This window comes from Ammospiza caudacuta, chromosome 30 (assembly GCF_027887145.1).
Source record: "Ammospiza caudacuta isolate bAmmCau1 chromosome 30, bAmmCau1.pri, whole genome shotgun sequence".
Classification (NCBI taxonomy): Eukaryota; Metazoa; Chordata; class Aves; order Passeriformes; family Passerellidae; genus Ammospiza; species Ammospiza caudacuta.
The window spans coordinates 4,492,567-4,513,238 of NC_080622.1; the positions used below are offsets into that span (position 1 = coordinate 4,492,567).

At 53.3% G+C, this 20,672-nt stretch overlaps 1 protein-coding gene across 1 annotated transcript; it reads left to right on the plus strand.

Moving 5' to 3' along the window:
- Positions 1–1,128: 1,128 nt before the first annotated feature.
- PLEKHO1 (pleckstrin homology domain containing O1) lies at positions 1,129–11,892 on the plus strand. The gene is made up of 6 exons (XM_058821766.1): positions 1,129–1,367; positions 2,080–2,226; positions 8,160–8,300; positions 8,558–8,662; positions 9,380–9,481; positions 10,042–11,892. The coding sequence occupies exons 1-6, from the start codon at positions 1,338–1,340 to the stop codon at positions 10,810–10,812; spliced, it is 1,296 nt and encodes a 431-aa protein (XP_058677749.1). The 5' UTR covers positions 1,129–1,337; the 3' UTR covers positions 10,813–11,892.
- Positions 11,893–20,672: the final 8,780 nt, after the last annotated feature.

The following is a 20,672-nucleotide window of genomic DNA, read 5'->3' on the forward strand; positions in this document are numbered from 1 at the left end:
GGCAGCTTCCCTGGCACCAGAGGGCATTGGGGAAGAGCGTGGGCCCTGCGTGCAAAGGGCACAGCAGAGCTGTCCCCCTGCCACCAGCTCTGTGCCATCTGCTGCTGGCCACCAGCCGGTGCTCTGCAGGCCCTGGCCACCAAAAACAGGATGGGAGGAAGGACAAGTGCAGTTGGAAGGGAAAATGTCATTAAATAAACTGGCAGGTTGTGTGTGATGTCCTGGGGACACACTGGGGGCCAGTGTGGTTCATCTGTCCCTCTGCCACCAGCCCTGCCTGGACCAAGCTTTGGGGTAAAAGGGAAACTGAGGCACACAGGTGGCAAATCCTGGTCCTGGTCCCCATGGAGTTGGGGATTGCAGAGGCACAGGAGGAAAGGCAACCCCTGGATTTGGTGTAGAGTGATTTGTGTCTGTCCCAGGTATTGTCAGGTAGGCAGTGACCCCACAGCTCATGGCAGAAATGCCAATGCTCAGAACGGGACACAAACACTCACAGGAGCTCTGGAAATACTCCAAGTACATCCCCAGGACTCTGGGGCCATTAATTCCAGAGTCCTGGGGGGAAACTACAACTTGAAATCAGGGGTGGGGGATGTCCAGACATGGGATGGACGCTGTCATTGGAAAGCTGATCCACTGATGGACGATGGATCAATCTATTCCTTGCAGGACACGAAGGGGACAGACAAAATAAACCAAATAGGGGCATTTTTAGGAAGCTGTCTCCTCACTTTTGGAAGCCGTGCTCTAAATCCTGGCTGTCAGACCCTCCGTGCTGGAAGGAAATCTCCCATCTCCTCTCTCCAGAGGGATTTTGCCCCACTTCCAACCACCTTTAGGGGATGAATTCCTCCCAGTACCACCCGGCTGCGTTTCCCTCTCCTATAAACTTTCCCGGTGACCCACGACGCCACCGGGAACGCGGCTATACCCCGATGGGAGAACCCCATCGGCGGCACCGCCCGCCCCTCTCCCGCTTCCCCACGGCCCCGCTGGAGTGAGAAACAAAGAAGAAAAACCCTCGTGGGCTGCGATTCGCCCCGTGCCGCGAACCCCGACGTCACGGGCGTGCGGCTATAGATGGAGCTCGGGAGCCCGGCGCAGCCCAGCGCAGCCCCCCGAGCTGCGGGATGGTGGCGGCGGGGGGGGACGCGGCGGCGGCGGCGCTGCCGATGCCTCAGAGCACCGGGCCGGGCTCCGTGTAACGGGAGAGGGGCCCTGAGGCGAGCGGGGCGAAGGCAGCGCGGATCGCGGGTGTTCCCCGCTGCCAGGAGGCCGCGGGAGCCCCTCTGCGACCCCCGCCCCGAAATCGCCTCGGAGCGCGCTGAGGAACGATGAAAAAAAACAATAATTCTGCAAAAAGGGTGAGTGGAGATTCGCGTCTTGGCCGGGGGGAGGGAGGCTCCTGGATGTTTTGGGGAGGGGGGTTTGGATCTTCGCTTCGCTTTGCCTCTGCTCCCCCCGTGGAAAGCGCACGGACCCCCAAAGAGACCCAGACCCCGCTCCAGGCCTCCCGCAGCCGCCTCGGCCACCGGGGGATGTAGGCAGGCAGTTTTCATCTTGGAACACAAGGAAACGATAAAATCCGGAGGCACCATCAATCCCTCGCTCTTTGCCGTGTTGTGTGTGTGCTGCACCCACCGCTGCCTACGGAGACACCTCTGATATAAACCCCCCATAGATTTCACCTCTTGGATTAATTGCTGATAAAAAGCTCCAAAATGCCATTTTCGCCGCAATATAAAAACCCCAGCTGCTTTAAATTCCGCCCATCCCCCTCCTGTTCCCCTTTCCACGGGTAAATGCCCGCTGGATGAGGCGATAGAGACGCCGGCCTGGCTTATATAACCACGGAGAGAACCCTGCCCGCTCCTCGCAGCGTCCTCCCGGTGCTGCCACTGCACAAAAATCCCCGCGGAGCGACCCCGGGCAAGGACTCGGGCCCGGCGTTCGGCGGAGAGAGGGGGAGACAAAAGTTGGGCGAAGAGGGAAGTGGGGTGTGGGGAGAAAAGGAGTGTAAAACCAAGAATAATCGCGTTTTTTCCCCCCATTTTCTCCCCTCTCGCTTTGTGTTAGGGGAACCAGGATGGAAACCAGCAACCTGCGCAGCCGGAGAAGGTCGGCTGGGTGCGGAAATTCTGCGGGAAAGGCATTTTTAGGGAAATCTGGAAAAACCGTTATGTGGTTCTGAAGGGAGATCAGCTTTACATCTCGGAGAAGGAGGTAGGATCGGTTTCAGTTTCCTTTCCCATCCCCCCTTCCTCTCTCTTTGCATATGAAAGGCGCAGCCCCGGCCCTTCCCCGCGCCAGCCGGGCCGAGGGGGTTCCTGGGGGGCTTCTCCTTCTCCTCCCCGGGGCTGGCGCCGGCCGGGGTCGGGCTCGGGCTCGGCTCTGACAGCGATTCCACAGCCAGCTCTGCTGGGAGACATTTTCCCGGCGTGGAGACACGAAAGGATTCACTTAGCGAGAGTTAAGCCCCTCCAACCTCTTCCCAGCAATGCCGGCTCCTTTCTGTGCCTGTCCTTGAGCCCAGCGCTGCCTTGTCCCCGGCTGCTCACTCTCTGGTTGGAAATAACTCCGCTCTCCCGGCTGCAATCGAGCCATTTACAGGTCGACCTCTTGGATTTTTCATGAAATTTCATCCTGGTGTGGCACGTGCCCTGCCCCTGGTTTCCTTGCTGGGTTTGGGGTTTAACGTGCTGTTGGCATTGGAGATAATCGGATGTGACTGCCAGGCTGAGGCAGCACCTGGCTGTCCTTGCACGCCCCCCCTGTGCTTTTTGTCTCCATAAATCCAGCAGGAAAAACTCCCCAGGCCCAGAGCTGCACCCTGGGCAGAGTGGTGCCCACAGCAGGCAGGGGGCTTGCTCCAGCTCAGGGAATTTGGGATAAAACCCTGGTTTCCCCGGCTTTTCCCCCAAAGTGGAGGTGATTTCCTGATAGCTGGATGCCTGGCCTGGCTCTACCTGGAGAAAGGAAGGGATAATTTGATTTAAGGCTGGTTGATCCATGGATGTGGCACAGGCAGAGGGTCAGGGCTTGTTACAACAGAGAAATGGCTTAAAAAAGTGGATTGAATGCCCAGGTGGTGCTGAGCTGCTTGCTGGCATTCCAAAGCTTGTCCCATCAACTGCTCCAGAGCCAGAGGGAAACACAGGAACAGCAATAGATGTCCAGGTAGCTACAGATGAAATCCAGGTGTGCTGGGAGCCCAGGAGAGAGATGAGGCTGGAGGGGCCACACAGAGCCTGCTCTGAACAAGAAGTTCTTGTTTGTGTTTCATAGAGGGAAAACCTCACAGCTTTTGAGGCTGAGGCAGCCCCATGTGTGTGAGGGACCATAAATAACCTGCAGCAGCCTCTGCTGAGGCTTTATATGGAAGAATGTGTGGCCAGCAGAGATGACATCTGCTGCTGGAGCGTGCTGAGGTGACTCTATGCTGCCCATGGAGGTGACACCGTGCTGCTGCTGTGCCCTGAGGTCCCTCTGTGCTGCCCATGGAGGTGACACCGTGCTGCTGCTGTGCCTCTGTGCCCGTGGCATCCTGGGGGTCTCATTGTGGGGAGTTCCTGGGGTGTCTCAGAAGGTGCTGCAGGGTTTGATGCCAGCTTAGCAAAGCCAGGAGCTCTCCTGGGCCCCAGGGAAGGTCAATGTGTGGCTCCAGGCTCTGGTCCCACAGCACCTGCTGTTTCCTGGCAGCTCAGATCATGCTCAGCAGCTGCTCCAGAGGTGGTTCTGCAGGTGAAGCCACATTCCCAGCCCTCCTCACCATCTCAGAGCAGAAAGGGTTAAATCCCAAGGCTCCTGGAAGCTCCTCAGCTCTGTTAAATTAATTCAAACCAGACATTTATTTACTTTTGCCTGAATTTCTCCATCTGGGAAGCAGGGCAGTGAATCCCATCTCCCCAGAGCACATGGGGACAGGGAATTGCGTGTTCCACACCAGGATCCCTTGGGAAGCAGATCCCCCTTGGCTTGGGGCAGTGTTGATGAACTGCTCAGAGCTGAGGTCTGGAATGGGGAGATTTCCAAAATTCAGATTAACAAAATCCCATCAATATCCACGCTGATTCCTCCTGGGAATCTGTGTGCTTTCCCAGTTCTCTGTCTAGGACAGACCTGGGCATGCAGGTCAGAGCCCAGCCCTGATTATTCCATTTTGTCAGGAGAATTTGGGAATGCCTGATAGGAGCCTGAGCTTCTCCCTGGCAGAGCCGAGTCTGTAAGGAAAGGAAATTTAGTTTTTCAGCCCAGCTGATGGCAAATGTTCACAGGGTGTTTGAGTGCTGCCCTTTGAAAGCTGCGGGACTTGTCTGACACCTCCCGAAGTGGGAGCTTGAGGCTCTGGCCGTGCTCACTCCGCTCCCCCACGGCTGCTGAACTCGTGAACTCACACCAAAATCCTTGGTTATTCAGCGTTTGGTCATCAGCCAAAGCTAGCTCTGTAGAGATGAGCTGAGCTCTGCTGAGCACACACCACCTTCTTAACTCATTCTCGCATTCTTTCCCCTCGGTTCCCCCCACCCCCGGCACATTTCTGGGAATTGTTCCCCGTTCCTGGCCCGGCTTTGTCGCTGTCTGTGCCGGGGAGCAGCGGCCGAGCTGCCCCAGCCGGGCCCGGCGCTTCCTCGCAGGAAGCCGGGGCTGCCAGACAGCCGAGCCGGGCTGCGAGGGGATGAGGAAACGCTTCTCTGCGGTTTTCGATTGTTTGCTACCGAAGGCATCGCTCAATTAGCACGAGAGCACTCGAGGAGGTGCCGCTGGGGCTGGGGCTGTGTTTGCATTCTCGGTTCTCTAATGCTCCATGGGGTGTTTGTCCTCGCTGAGTGCAGCTGAACACAGCACAAAGGGATTTGGGGAATCAATTCCTCCCTGGCACAGGCTGCTCCATCCCTGGAAGTGTCCAGGGCCAGGCTGGATGGGGCTTGGAACAGTCTGGAAGGTGTCCCTGTCCCTCCAAAGCCATAATTCAGTGATTCTGGGGTGGCTGTGTCCCTGGGAGCCTTGGTGGTGACACTTTGGAGAAGAGATTGAAGCTGTCACCATCCCCTGATCAGCCAAGGGCAGTGACCTGGCTGTGACAAGGACTGGACAGTCCCAGTGTGCATCCCTGCCCCAGTGACAGCCTGGCTGCAGGAACCTCAATCCCCTGCTGAATCGAGCTGCTCAGCTGCAGGAACTGAAACTTTGGTTGTACCCTGCAAGGGGAACTGTCTGTCCCAAAACTGCCCATGTTTGGGTATTTGGCTGTGCAGAGAGTCTGGAGGTTTCTCTTACATCCTGAGCCACAAGTGTCCCATGGGTGTCTTGTGATTTTCTGTACCTTCCTCATTTTTCTGTGTCCCATTGCAGCTCAAACTGCTCAAATCATCACCAAAAATCCCAGACTGGTGTGACTGAGCACCTGTGCATGGTTTGGCCCCAAAACACAGCCCTGAGCCGGGTCCAGGAGGTTTGGAGTCACTGCAGGTCACAGCTTGATGAGGAAATTTAAACTCTCATCAGTGAGAGACCCAAGGGTGGTTAATTAACCAGGTCAGAGACCCTCCTGCACTGCCATGAGCCTGGAGCAGCCCTTTGGGAGCACAAACAGCCGTGACCCTCTGCAGAGGGGATTTAGGTGCCATGGCTGGTGTTCTGAGCCATTCCATGGCCACATCTCAGGGCCCAGGGAGTGCTGGTGGCCCTGGGGCCAGCCTGGGCAGGCAGCAGCTGCGGGGGAAGGAGGGGAAGGAGTGCAGGGAATGCAGCTCCCTCCTTGCATCCCAGCAGAGTCAGCACTGTCAGCCTTGGCACAGGCAGGGGCAGCTGCAGGGGTGTGGGATCTCATGGCTGCACAGAAATGTTCCCTGCTCAGGGATTGGGGGATGCTTCTGATTCCTTTTCCGTGCCTCGGTTTCCCTCCCCTCACCTGGCCACGGGTAGGAGGCAGGTGGAACTGCAGGGCAAGGTTGTTTTTCCTGCCTCAAATGGGTACAACTCAGCAAAGGCAGCTCAGACAGCCAGGGCAGCACCTGCTGGGATTGATTCACCTTAATCCTTCCAATCCTGAGCTCCCCACAGGGCACAGAGAGCAGGACCCACCTGACATCCCTCAATTCTTAAACCCTTGGGGAAGGAAAGACCTGCTGGAAACCTCCCAGCAGGGAATGGTTTTGCCAAAATCAACCACCAACCTCTTGCTTCACCCCTTCCTACTGAGAGCTGATAGCAGAGGCTGCTTCCTCCTGGGCGCTGCTCACCCAGCCAAATCCTCTTTGGAGAAGCCTGGAAGGTTTGATTTGGATGGCCCCTATCTCACTGAGAACACAGAGGAGGTGACACCCTGCAGGTTTGTCACCCCCTGTGACTGACAGTGACTGGGATTTCAGCTCTCTTGGCCTCAGGGGCTGCTTTTGTCCTGTTCTCACAGAGAATGGGCTGCATGGCTGTCCTCAGCCTCTCCTACCTCCAAGGCTGCTCTGAGTTGCCTCTCATGCCACCACCTCCCTCCTTTAGGCCTCAGGAGCTTCCCACAAAGGACAAAAGAGCTGGCAAATGCCTCTGGAGTTGCCTTTCACCTTCCTTGTCCAGTTTCTCTCTCTGCACACTGGATGCTCTGTTACATGAGTGAGACACCCACTGTCCTTCCAGTGCCCCTGGGATTTCTGTGCCACCACAGCCCAGGCTGCTGCCGATCCTTTCCCCCAGGAATCCCACTTTGGATGTTGTTTATTCCCAATTTTAAGCTTTTTTAAGGGGTCACACACAGGAGCAGGATCCCCTCAGCGTGTCCCAGTGCAGTGTCACAGCCCTGGTGTCATTCAGAGCTGTTTAAAGGACGAGCTGCACCTGCAGGGTGTTTGTCTGAACCAGGCACCTGCTCTGTCCTGCAGCCTCCTGGGGTCCTCCTGCAGGCAGGAGCTTGAGTTCCAGCTGGGTGAGCTCTGAGGAGGAAGGGGAGGGCTGGGGAAGCCCCAGTGACCCACATGAGCAAACATCTGGAGTTAAAGCTCTGCTCTCAGGCACAGAGCACAGCTGGGGGCTGGGATGGAAGGGGATCAGCTTTTCCTGCTGCAAATGAGTCGGGCAGAATTCAGCTGAGATTCTTGGAAAGAGGTGGATTGGAGGATGGGAGTGGGAAGAGATCAAAGCAGATTAGCAGCATGGGGAGGATGTGCAGCCAGACAGGCTCTGTTATCACACCCAGACACAGGGGATGTGTCACCAGCAGGAACAGCTCCGGGATGGCAGTGCCGGTGATTGTCCTGTGGATCCTGGGGACACAGGCACAATGAAGGGCAGAGGAGAGCTGTTCTCATCAGGCAGGGCCAGATGGTCGGTTCATCCATGCCCCTGGTTAGGAAGCTGCTTTAGTCACCCTCTTTGATTAAATTCTATGGAAGAATCATAGGGAGTTCCCTCGGTGCTTCCCAAAACTGTGGAGGAAATGTATGAAGTGGGGTGGAGTCCCTTCAGGAAATCCAAGGGCTCAGAGCTCAGCACCATCTGCCCTCCCAGCACCTCAGTTACACACCCTGCCCCACTCAGGCAGCCTGGGGGGACTGGCTGCAGTGGGATTAAGCAGATGGATGTGGAATTGAGCCTGTAATGGACATGCAAACCCCAATTCCTCGTGTTTACCATGGAGGAGCAGAGCTTCCCTGCTGTAGGAGTGGGATTGAGGGAGAGCAATGAAGAGGAAGGGTACAGACAGCTTTGCCACATCCCCTTTGCTCCAGGTGTCCCTGAGGGATGGCACTGTCAGGGCTCAGCATCCAGACCCCTGTGTGCCCTTAGATCCTTGAGCTGCAGCCCCAGTGATCCTGTGCAAGCTCCATTTTCATCTGAGCCTCTGTGACACTGATCCGTCCCTGGCACACTGTGCCAGTGCAGTGTTGGGGAACAGACCTGGAAAATGGGAGATCTCGTAAAGTCATCATTCAAAAGGACTCTTTAAAGGACACTGAGCCTGGCAGCCTGGCAGCCCCTGCCCTCTGGAGGTAGAAGAGGCAGGAATTAACTTGGCAAAGTGTGATTTTCTTGCTATCCTTCTAAATATGCCCCCTCATTCCAGAAGAGACAAATCAAAACCCTCATGTTGAAATCCCGTTGCTTGGAGCAGCAGAGTCTCTGTCTGACATCTGCAAAGCTCTGATTTTCTTGCTGTTTTGCAGGTAAAAGATGAAAAAAACATACAGGAAACGTTTGATCTCAGTGACTACGAGAAATGTGAAGAGCTCAGGAAGTCCAAAAGTAGAAGCAAAAAGAACCACAGTAAATTCACCCTTGCCCACTCCAGGCAGCCTGGAAACACGGTACGTGGGGCTGGCCCAGGTGATGCCAGCCCAAGAGGTGGCACCAGGGGTGTGGATGGTCCTGGGGATGAGGGAAGGGATGAGGGTGGTTCTGGGGTTTGCTGTGTGGGAAAATCAGGGCTGGAAGCTCAGCTCTGCTTTGTCTGCTCTGTGGAGGCCTCACAGTGACCAGGGCTTGTCTCTGTGTGAGTTCCAGCACTGACCAGGGCTTGTCTCTGTGTGAGTTCCAGCACTGACCTGACTTCTCTCTTCTGTAGGCACCAAATCTGATCTTCCTGGCTGTGAGTCCAGAAGAGAAAGAGTCCTGGATTAACGCCCTCAACTCTGCAATCACACGTGCTAAAAATCGGATCTTGGACGAGGTGAGTGAGACTGACCCTGGCTCAGCCTGGGTGAGGGTTTGAGACTGTTTGGGGATACAACATCCACACAAAGCATCTCCAGCAGAGCTCATCCCCCCTTCTCAAGGGGAGTGTGAAAGTGCCAGTTACACAGAGCAGCTTCAGCCAGGAAAAATAACAGGGCAGCTCCTCCTGGGGACTCAGGGTGTACTCAGAGCACCAGGTAGGCTGGCAGAGGCAGGTCAGGGTGAGCATCCCCACACAGTTTCCTTCAGTGGGGAGGAGAACCCGCCTGGAACAAGCTGTGCCCTCGCTCCAGGGCTGACTCTCACATTAATGTTTCATGGCAACCCTTCCTCAGCTCAGCCCTGTCTCAGATCTCCCATTCACACTCAGCTTCTCACAGCACCAGGGCATTGCCAGGAGGCTCTTTGCTCTCCTGGATGGCAGCACAGAGCCTGAAGTGAAGGAAAACCAAGGTCAGACTATGGGAGAGGTTTTAGAGCAGGAGGCAGCACAGCAAACACCAGGAGAGATGTCACAGGAATCTTTGCAGACAGGTTCACTTGTCAGGAATGACTCGAGCAGATGTAATCCCATCACAGCACAGAGGGGAGAAACACTGGGTCACTTCCAGGGCTGGACTGCATACCCCATTCCCTGCCAGCCTCCTCTCTCACAGCTCCAGGAGCTGGGAATGGCTCCTGTTCCCTGCTCACAGCCTGTGTCACCCTGCAGGTCACCGTGGAAGAGGACAGCTTCCTTGCTCACCCGACACGTGACAGAGCCAAGATCCAGCACTCCCGGCGCCCTCCCACGCGGGGTCACCTCATGGCTGTGGTAGGTACACCCAACCCCAGACACCTGCTTGGGTCAAATTCCCTTGGAACTGTTCCATTTGTAAGTGGAGTTGTTGGTAGGTACACCCAACCCCAGACACCTGCTTGGGTCAAATTCCCCTGGAATTGTTCCATTTGTAAGTGGAGTTGTTGGGAGCTCCATCCTGAGCTGAGAGTTGCCATGAGGACAGCTCTGGGTCATCAGCTTAGGTGAAATTCCCCTGGAAGTGTTCCATTTGTAAGTGGGGTTGTTGGAGCTCCATCCTGAGCTGAGAGTTGCCATGAGGACAGCTCTGGGTCATCAGCTTAGGTGAAATTCCCCTGGAAGTGTTCCATTTCTAAGTGGGGTTGTTGGAGCTCCATCCTGAGCTGAAAGTTGCTGTAAGGACAGCTCGGGGTCACCTCTCATCCTCTGTTCTCATGGACCACTGCACTGTAAATCCACCCCTGGCTCTGTCCCTGAGTGAGGGAGCATCCCCCTCCCTCCCTGCAGTGCAGACACCCCTGGCAGCAGGGACAGCCCTTCTGGTGCCAGCTCAGCTCTGCTTTCTGCTCCTCCAGGCATCTACCTCAACCTCTGACGGAATGCTGACCCTCGACCTGATCCAGGAGGAAGACGCCTCTCCGGAGGATCACGGCACCTGCGAGCAGAGTTTCCGGGTGGATCTGGACAAGTCCGTGGCTCACCTGACCGCGGGGCGGCGCCGCTCGGACTCGGAGAACGCCAAACCAGCGGAGAAAGGGCGGACAGGGAGCCTCCCCCGACAGGAGGCGGCCCCGTGGGACAGAGCCGGCCAGCGCAATGACTCCTTTGACAAAGGGACCATGTACACGCCGCAGATCCCCAAAAAGCTCTCCCACTCAGAAAAGAATAAATGTGCCTCCATGGAAGAAATCCTGTCCCGAAGGGACTCTTCCACACACCGGGCGGTGCTGAGGAAGGGGCTGGAGGCTCAGTTTGCCTCGGCGGAGCCGGAGCAGCTGACCCGGATACAGGAACTGGTTGCACTGAAACTGGAAAAAACTCAGGAACTGCTGACAGAGGTGAAGGGCTACGGGGAAGGCAAGAAAAAGACCAAGGACTCCAACACCAGCACCACCATCACCACCACCTCTTCTTCCTCATCGTCTTCTTCCAAGTCGGACTCTGAAAGGATCCTGCAGGAATCTGAGAGGCTGCTGGGGGAGGCTTCCTCCACCTGGAGCCAAGCCAAGAGGGTGCTGCAGGAGATCAGAGAGCTGAGGGACCTGTACAAACAGTTCGAGCTGCAGCAGTCAGACTCGAAGCCCAAACAGAGCTCACAGTCGCAGTTTAGGAAGAGCATGATGTGAAGGCAAGCCTTGGGATGGGAGGGAGGGACTGGGAAGGGCGGCCATCTGGTCTTTTTTTTTTAATATTATTATTATTTACAGTGTTCAAAAGAGTGAAAAGGTGCCTGTTCTCACCCAAATTTGCTTCTCAAAGCTTGGACCCTTCCTTTCCTCCATCGCATCCCCTGATGAATCAACCCAGTGTTCCAATAAATCAGTTGCAGTTTATACCTCCCTTGTAAGAGCTCCCTTTGCACTGCAGCTCCTGTCGTGCTCCAAGGACAGGAGCAAGTTCTGGTCCTGGAACTGCCTGGAGCATCCCGTGGGGTGGAGCTGGATCAGCCCTGGCATTGCTGCTCTCATGTCTGGGCTGTGCCCCAAACTCTCTTTCAGCAGGACATTTGCCCTGTTCCCTCTCAGAAATAAATGACATTAAAAGGTCAAAAAGGTGTTCATCCCCACCACTGCCTGAAGTCCCCATTACCCAGGAACTCTCCTGAAGATGTGGGAAGTTCTGGTCATTGAGGCATTTGCTGGGTGCAGCTCTCAGAGCTCTGTCCTGGCACAGTCTCCTGGAAATCTTGGGGCTGGCAGCTGTAATTTTGGGGTGCACAGAGCCCTCCAGAAGGGCAGCAGTGGCACAATCCATAGCCACCCAGATCCTGAATGCTTCACAGACCCCCTGGCCCCGAGCAGTGGGAGGCAGCAGTGATGTGTCTTCCCTTCTGTGAGGATCAAAGCCTTGGATTTGACAGCCCACACAGGCAGCTGGGAGGGGTTTGGGCTTTTCCATTCTAATTTCTCTTTTTTTTTTACCTTTTCTTTGAGCTGAAAAGTCAGGGGGTGTGTGTGGGAGCCAGACACCACAAGGCAATGGCAGTTTTGGTAGGTTTGCTTTGCTCTCTCAGGTGTCACAGTCAGACAGCAGCAGGCTCTGCTTGGGCTGCCCAAGATGTGAATCAGCCCTGCTGGAAGGAAAGCTGAGCCCAGAGCAGAGCTCAGATCATCAGCTCACAGGCTGGCTCAGCTTTCCCACCCACCAGCAGGACGTGGCTGTGCCTCACAAGTTCACTCCTGGTAACATCCAACTGTTTTTTAAAAGGAAACCTAATTCTTTTACCTACATGGCAAATAGTCCACAGAAATATTAAACCCACAGAGATATTCCTGGTCGTGGTTAGTGTTTTCTCTTTCCTAGCTGTAATGACAAGATTTTTCTAAATTAAAGAAAAAAATAAAACCAACCCCCAAACTTTTCTCAGTGAGTTTGGGCTAACCAGACTCCAGTGATACTTCCAGGGCTAACTTTCCACGTTGATGAACTCGATTGCTTCACAAAGTTTTTTTGCAAAGACCACTGAACCTCCCTTGTGTCCTGCATCCCAGGCAGTGCCAGTCCCACCCCAGCAACTCTCCTTGGATTTTGGAATGCTCATTGCCATGCAGAGCCAGCACACACTGTGGGGAGGGCTGAAAGGAGCTGCTGCACACCTGAGCAGCCCTGCCCTGCTCTCTCCGGGCAGGCCCTGAACTCTTACAGCCAACTTTGGGGATTTTGCCTCTCTGCTCACCCCTCAGTTTCCCCGCTCTGTTTCCCTGCTGCCTCCTGCCCTCCCCAAGCCCCGGGGAGCTGCACAGCCGAGGGCAGCACAGAGGTGGCTTTGTGCATCGCCCCCTGGCCGGTGCCTCTATCCATGCGGGAATAACGCTGCACAAAGGGGCCGTGCTGGCCCAGCAGGGCAGCAGCCGGCTGCCGTGCCCAGAAATTGTCCACTGTGGCAATTATGGAGGGTCTGGAGACAAAACATTGCATCGTTACAGGAATAGAGTGCCCTGGCCGGGCAGAGCACAGCAGACAAGTCTGAAGGCTGATAATGGCCAAGAATTCTGGGTTCTGCCCAACTGCGCCTTGAAAACACGAACGGGGGAAAAAAAGGGGGCTGGGAAGGGGATTTCCCGTTACACTCCAGGGAGACGGGATTGGGACTGGATTCTTAAGATGTAGGCAAAGCGTCTCCTGTAAAAATAGCTGCAATTTGCTCGACACATGCTGAGGAGTGGGCAAGCGTGTGCTGTGCTCGTCAGCTGGCACTGGGCTCCTGGACTCCCTGTCTGCTCCCAGCGCAGCCAATCCCCGGAGCGCTCCCGCTCGCAGCCAAATAAGGACCGCGGGCCGAGGATCCCCGGCTGCACGGGCGCTCGGGAGCCCACCCACCCTCCCAGCCAAAGCTCCTTTTATGGATTATTTTCTCTCTCTGTGCTTCACTAGCTTTAAGCAAACCCCCTCCTCCCTGCCTCTTCCCTCCCTCCATCCTCTGCCTTTCTAAGGGAATTAACAGAGAGACACCTTAGGGTGGAATTCTTGGGAAGGAATTCCTGCCTGGGAGGGTGGGGAGGCCCTGGAAGAGGGTGCACGGAGAAGCTGGGGTGGCTCTGTCCCTGGGAGTGTCCTGGGACAGGGCTTGGAGCAGTTCTGAGTGTCCAAGGACAGGGCTTGGAGCAGTTCTGAGTGTCCAAGGGCAGGTTGGACAGGGTTAGGAGCAGTTCTGAGTGTCCAAGGGCAGGTTGGACTGGGTTAGGAGCAGTTCTGAGTGTCCAAGGGCAGGCTGGACAGGGCTTGGAGCAGTTCTGAGTGTCCAAGGGCAGGCTGGACAGGGTTAGGAGCAGTTCTGAGTGTCCAAGGGCAGGTTGGACAGGGCTTGGAGCAGTTCTGAGTGTCCAAGGGCAGGTTGGACAGGGTTAGGAGCAGTTCTGAGTGTCCAAGGGCAGGTTGGACAGGGTTAGGAGCAGTTCTGAGTGTCCAAGGGCAGGGTTAGGAGCAGTTCTGAGTGTCCAAGGGCAGGTTGGACAGGGTTAGGAGCAGTTCTGAGTGTCCAAGGGCAGGTTGGACAGGGTTAGGAGCAGTTCTGAGTGTCCAAGGGCAGGTTTTACTGGGTTAGGAGCAGTTCTGAGTGTCCAAGGGCAGGCTGGACAGGGTTAGGAGCAGTCTGGGATAGTAAATATGTCTCTACCCATGGCAGGAATGGACCTGGATGAGAGGTAAGGCTCCCCCCAAGTCCCAAACATTGTGTAATTAAATTGTTCTATGAAACACTGGCACCCAACACCCTGGGAGGACAGGGCTGAAAACTCAACAAACCCCCACAAGCCCAGAGCTGACCCCAGCCCAGAGTTCCTCATGGAGCACATTTTGGGGTGCAGCCCCACAGATCAGCCCCATGGCTGCCCTGAGTTTCACCCAGGACAGCTCTGGGGACAAAAGGAGCAGCTGCAGTGTCTCTGCAGTGCTGAGAGGCCTCTGGAAAGCAGGAGGAACTGATTAAGAGGCTTTGGGTGGCTTTAAATAGAATTTACACTTGGAGGAAACTTTCACACTGCTGATGGCTGGCAAGACTCGGGTGTAGAGCAGAAATGGGTTCATGTTGTTCCAGCAGCACTGGGCTGTTCTGCAGGCTGGAATCACACCTGACAGAGCAGTTCACAGCAGTAAAATTGGGGTGCTAAAGTCCAGTTTTTCCAGCAGTCCCCAACGTTGGAAAAAGCCCCTAACTCCCAAGTGGAGCAGGAGCACTGAACTCATGGCAGAGGGCTCTCAGGCTGAGGAGGGGGTGGGTAAATACAATTTATCCTGCTGTGCAGAAGGATTTCTTGGAGTTACTGATAGAGAAAACTGCAGAAATGCTTATTTTGTTATTCTGCAATAAGGCAAATGCTTTAAAAAGAGAAAGTAGTATTTGTGTCCAGAGGTGGAAGGTGGGAAGCTACAGACCCTCCAATATCCCAAATGAATAATATGTTCGGCATACCCTTATAATATAAATATAAATTATAAATAAATATAATAATAATTAGATAGAATAAATGGGATCCCAAAGCACTCTGAGCTGTTATCAGAGCTGGGGACATTCTTTCCTAGACATCTGTGTCAGCAGCTGCAGGTGAACACTCACTCACTCACACCCTGACCCTGTCCCTCACCAGCTTTTACCCCCATGGGATAATCAGTTTGGACTTTTGAAATCAAATGGGAAATGTGCTGCTTCCTACCTTGCAGTGCTGCAGGGTTAAATCTTCTTCCAAGTCCCTAAAGAGGAAGAGACATAAAATAGTTTGACCCACATTTACAAGAATAATTATTGACTTAACAAGTTCCAACTGGGTTGGAAATTAAAGCTCAGCAAGAACAGACCCACTTCCCTAAAAAAGGAAAGAAAAGGGGAAAATTGAGTGGTTTTGTATGGTGTGCAGAAATGTATCCCTGGAATATGCACATGTGGAGATTTGTGCATCTTCCCTCTCTTTAGGAAGGAATTCTTTGGTGAGACACAAGTACAGTGCCTTGGATTTTTTTTCCTAAATCAAATTTAGGGTAAAAATCATCATTTTTACCCTCATCAGGCTCAGAGATCCCCACACTCTCTCCCTGAGTGGCCAGTGGGGCTGGTTTGACACAACACCTGTAAAGTGACACCACTGAAAAGGTGAATTCCCTCCTGCTGGAAGTGTCTCCTGAGCCTGGCCCAGGAACATCAAATCTCTGCTTTCACACTCTGTTGATTTGTTTGAATCTATAAAATGTCCTGAGGGACTGAAAACTACAGTAATTCTTCCACTTCTTTAATTTGTAATGTGTTTAAAAATTTATTGCTGTGTTTTGATACAAATCGACCCAGCTCAGAGGCAAGAGAGGATTTTAAAAATCTTTTTAACATTTGGGAATGCTTGGGAGAGGCCAGACCAGGCAGAGTTCAAAGGGCAGAGCTCAGCCCCCTCCTGACACCAGTGGTTTGGGGGTTCTGTGCTGAAATGGAGATTTCTCCTCACAAATGGAGATTTCTCCTCACAAATGGTGATTTCTCCTTCCAAATGGTGATTTCTCCTTCCAAAGCCCTGCCCTGGGGCTGAGGGCTGGAATAAAGAGCCCATACATGCAGGACAGAAGGACAGAGGGAAGCATTCAGAGCTGGAGGAATCTGTGCCTGGACAGCAGGCAAAGGTCTGGCACAGACAGCAGGGAGCCACTGGAGATGTGGACATCATTATTTAAAGGACTCTCAGCAAATGGGCTGAGTCATGAATGGCTTCAAACTGAAAGAGAGGAGGTTTAGATTTTGGGATTTTGGGAGGGAATTGTTCCCTGGGAGGGTGGGGAGGGTGCCCAGAGCAGCTGTGGATCCTTGGAAGTGCCCAAGGCCAGGCTGGATGGAGTTTGTGGGAGGATGGAAGAGGATAAAGAAGAGCTGAGAACAATCTGTGTGCCCCCAGCCTGCCCTGGCACTGCCCAGGGCTCTCCTGCACTCCATTAACTGCCCCCAGGCCCAGCTGCACTTGCCAGGGCCTCTGTGGTTTGTGCTGCACCATCAGACACTCCTGGCTGTCTCCAGAGCAGCCTCCCTCTCTGTGCAGCCCAGTGTTTCTCCTCCCAGCCCACTTGCTGCTATAAATAATGTGAGCACTGTCTACCTTTCTGCAGAGCTAGCTGGGAGTCATCCTTCCCAGAAATGGTGAGGTGGCATTCAGAGCACTGACAGCTCCTGGAAAAGCCTGCTCAGAATCCCTGCTCAGAATCCCTGCTCAGAATCCCTGCTCAGAATCCCTGCTCAGAATCCCTGCTCACAATCCCTGCTCACAATTCCTGCTCACAATCCCTGCTCAGAATCCCTGCTCAGAATCCCTGCTCAGAATCCCTGCTCAGAATCCCTGCTCAGAATCCCTGCTCACAATCCCTGCTCAGAATCCCTGCTCGCAATCCCTGCTCAGAATCCCTGCTCAGAATCCCTGCTCAGAATCCCTGCTCACAATCCCTGCTCACAATCCCTGCTCACAATCCCTGCTCAGAATCCCTGCTCACAATCCCTGCTCAGAATCCCTGCTCACAATTCCTGCTCACAATCCCTGCTCAGAATCCCTGCTCACAATCCCTGCTCACAATCCCTGCTCAGAATCCCTGCTCACAATTCCTGCTCAGAATCCCTGCTCACAATTCCTGCTCACAATCCCTGCTCACAATCCCTGCTCAGAATCCCTGCTCACAATCCCTGCTCACAATCCCTGCTCACAATCCCTGCTCAGAATCCCTGCTCAGAATCCCTGCTCACAATCCCTGCTCAGAATCCCTGCTCACAATCCCTGCTCAGAATCCCTGCTCAGAATCCCTGCTCGCAATCCCTGCTCACAATTCCTCCTGCCTCTCTTGTCCTTTATAGGTCACAGGGTCACTCAAGTTAGGTCTGCTGGCAGTGCACAAACTGATAAAGTTCAATAAATCAGAGGTCTGGCTCATAAAAATGACATGTGGCCTCTGTTTGTCAAATAGACCCTTTGGAAAATCAGTTTCTCTCCCCTTGCTCAAGTCAGATATTTGCTTGCTGCCATCTGCTCCCTCCTGCTTCCAGGGAAGAGTTCACCCACAGCTCATCAATGAGAGCAAAAGCACAGCCAAATCTGGCTGAATTTGTGTTTCTTCATGGGCACAGCTCATCCTTCCCATGCCCTGGGTCTGTGCTGCTGCAGCATTCCTCAGGCAGCTCGTGACCTCAGTTATTCCTCACTTCCCAAAACGTCACTGCCTGCATTTTCAGATGTTTTAAAACCAACTTCCCTTTTTACAGTGCCACTGAAACACTTTCCTGTCATTTTCTTACTGCTCAGCACTTTGGGAATGTTACATTACACAGAACAGCTATGTCAGGGGCTCAGCCCCCAGGATTTGGGCCCTCCTGAGCTGTGGAATAACAGGATCAGAGTGTAACAATGAATCCAGAGCCTGTGAGGCAGGAAGGACAGGGCTGGCTGCTCAAATGCTCTGCCAGCTCCTTGGGGCATGATTTGGGATGAATCACCCTGGTCTGTGTGCCCTCACCCCATGCCAAGGGTGAGAAAGTGCTCAAAATAGGCAGAAGCTGCTCCTCCCTTGCAGCTCCCAGCAGGTGAGCTGCACCTTCAGCTCAGAATCCCTGCAGGAAGGGAGCTGATGCCACCTTCTCAATTAACTGATGGTGCAAGTGACAGTGAGGGAAATATTCAGTGTTCCCTGGCACAAAACATTCCCTAAGATTTTCATTTCAAGGGAAAATACAAAGCAGCAGTGCCAGTTTAGCTCCAGAGGGGAGAAGGGAGACTCCAAACGGGAGCAGAGCAGGTGCTCAGTGCTGGGTAGAGCAGGGAGGGTGCCAGGGAGGAGGGAGCAGGGGAAGGAGGATTGTGAACATATTTACAGCCATCTGGCACCCTGAATTATCCAAACAATCTCACTGAAACACTGGGAGGGAAGGAAGGAGTTGGTTTGGGCAGAAGATTCTGAGGGCTTCGTGCTTTCTGGAAATGTTTTATATCAGTTATAAAAGTATTAATGTTACTGGAGATGTAGGGAAATAAAATCAGAAGGAAATGGAAGAGCTGCACCTCCTGGCATTTTTCCTTCCAGGTTTCTAGAAATCAAATCATATTGGGAAATCTTGGTTTCTTGGGAAATGAATCAGGAAAGCTTGTCATCACCAAACTTCCACGGCACCCAGTGCAAAGAGCAGCACAAACCCACCAAGTTCAGTCAATCCAACCACGGATTTTTTGTATTTTCTGTCTTGGATTCCTTCCTGTGCTTAACAAAATTCTTTTCACTCTTCTACCTGCATGTCTTGATAATCCCAGTGCAGCACAACCTCTGCAGGGCCTCATCTCTCAGCACCTTCTCAGAGATGCCATTTTAAGGAGTCACTCGGGCTGTCAGGGGTGGAAGGCAGCTCAGCGACAGCCGCGTTCTGCCTCCCCCTCGTTGCTGGTCGCGCTGTGCCCTCTAGTGCTCGTTCTCCCATCCAGGGTTTCTGCGATCCCGAGATCATCGGGAGGATCGGGGAACGCGTTCCTACGGAGCAGCCACCCGTGGAACTGCAACTATTGAACATTTCCCTTCCCTCGTGGGAAGGAGGAGCACGGATTGACAGGAAAACACATCCAAGAACAGCAAACGCGAGTGGCACTGCTCCCACCCCACCCCAGCCAGGCAGCCCTAACTTTGGTCCAGACCCGTTTGATTCACACTGGAAGCACATTTTTAGAAATCCACGTGTGTTGGAGAGAGGAGAAAAAGTGATTTGGGAAGTTTACTAAAGCACTTCAAAAACTTGCATTGGGACGCACAGGAGAATTCCCAAATTTAACCAGTTTGTGGGCATTTGATTGTTCCTGTTTTCTCTGGGATTCCTCACTCTGTTCTAGGAAATACTTTTTGAACTGGGGGTTTTCTTTGTAGTGAGAATGTTTAACATCCATGTAGAAATTCTGCAGCAACTGAAGCCTCCAGAACCCCAGAGCAGAGAGAGGTGAATATTCCTCCTCCTTCCATTCCTCCTCTTGCTTGCAGAGTGATGTGGTCTGTGCAGGGAGGTGAATGAGGAGGAACTCTGGATGATTGTGGGAACTAAAGAGCCCTCTCAGGAATAACCTCATTAATTTGTGTGGTATGGTAATGTAAGAGATTTCATCAACAAGCAGCAGCCTTCCACCTCCCCAGCCCTGCATGACTGAGATGGAAACAGCCCTCAGCAGATCGTCAGAGAGAAAACATTCTCATCTGCACAAGTCTGAAAACATTCTCATCTGCACAAGTCTGTGCTTCAAAGCACACCTCAAACCCAGAACTGAGCAGCAGCAGCTTTTGGAGCTGCAGGAGTAGGGGCGGGTGTGAGCACAGCCAGAGTTTGGCATTACAAAGTCAGCACTCAATTACACCCTTAAATACATTTCTGACTTACACAAAACAGGGCAGGACTTGAATTCCCAAGGCTGATCCTCCAGGTTTGGTGTGGATCCCCCGACAGATGCTGATGAAAGAACAGACTGAAGATGTTCTTGGTTTCCAGGAACACAAATTACCCCATTCACTCCAGCTGGGTGGTGCTGTGACAGGGGAGCTCACTCAAACACACGGGGCGTACAAGAAACACCACAGCACACACTTTAAAGCACAATAATTACGACTCATCGTGGTGATGAAGCTGAGAGACACAGATGTGACTCTGAAATGAGTGCAGAGAGGCACTTGCTGCAGGGACGCTTTCATTTCAATTCACCATTAGCCAGCAGCTCCCTCCCAGCCTCAGATTCCCAATTAAACACGATTCCTGCATGTCCTCAACATTGCCAGGGACAAGGATGTGACCAAGCCCCTCACAAATGGCCAGAAGACACCAGTGCTTCACCAAGGCAATGCTGGGGAGCTCTGCCTGGCTGCTCCTCAGTCAGCACAAGATTATTTTATTTAAATTAACACTACACTAGAAGGAAATGCCCCTCAAACACCCTGTGTGAACACGCTACATTCACACATGAGAGATCAGCTCCTTTTCCAACACGAACCCACACTCTGGGGTCATTTTGTTCCTAGAACAGGATTCTTTTCTCAGTGCCAGGAGTTCCCAGTTTTAATATGTCCTGTGGTTTTCTGCTGGTTTGCTGTTGTGGCCAAACATTTATTTTTGAATTCTCCCTCAATTGTGCCAATTAAATTAGAAGCAATAGGAAGGACTTTCCTTGGCTATTTTTGGGGGGTCATTTTTTATTATTTTTTTAATGAGACACACTCAAAGCAGAAACCAAGCATACTATGAACTGTAATTTTAAAGTTTAAAACCAGAGGAGTGTTCCCCAACAGGAGTTTCCCAGCCCCAGGCTCTGCAGAGGGACATTTTCCATGTCCTGCTTCAAGCAGCTGCTGTCCCTGACTCTCTCTGTCCCATCCCATGGGTTTTGGTACCCTGGGGGAGCTGCATTCCTGGCTCTCCATTTGTGCCAGCGATCGATGAGCAAATGGAGAACACGAGTGTGCACATCTAACGTGACAAGAGCAACCCCTGGCACAACTGAGAGGCTCAGAAATGGAT

Coding starts and splice junctions, on each gene's coding strand:
- PLEKHO1 (XM_058821766.1), top strand. CDS start 1,338: ATGAAAAAAAACAATAATTCTGCAAAAAGG. Junction 1,368..2,079: donor ACAATAATTCTGCAAAAAGG/GTGAGTGGAGAT, acceptor GCTTTGTGTTAG/GGGAACCAGGATGGAAACCA. Junction 9,482..10,041: donor GGGGTCACCTCATGGCTGTG/GTAGGTACACCC, acceptor CTGCTCCTCCAG/GCATCTACCTCAACCTCTGA.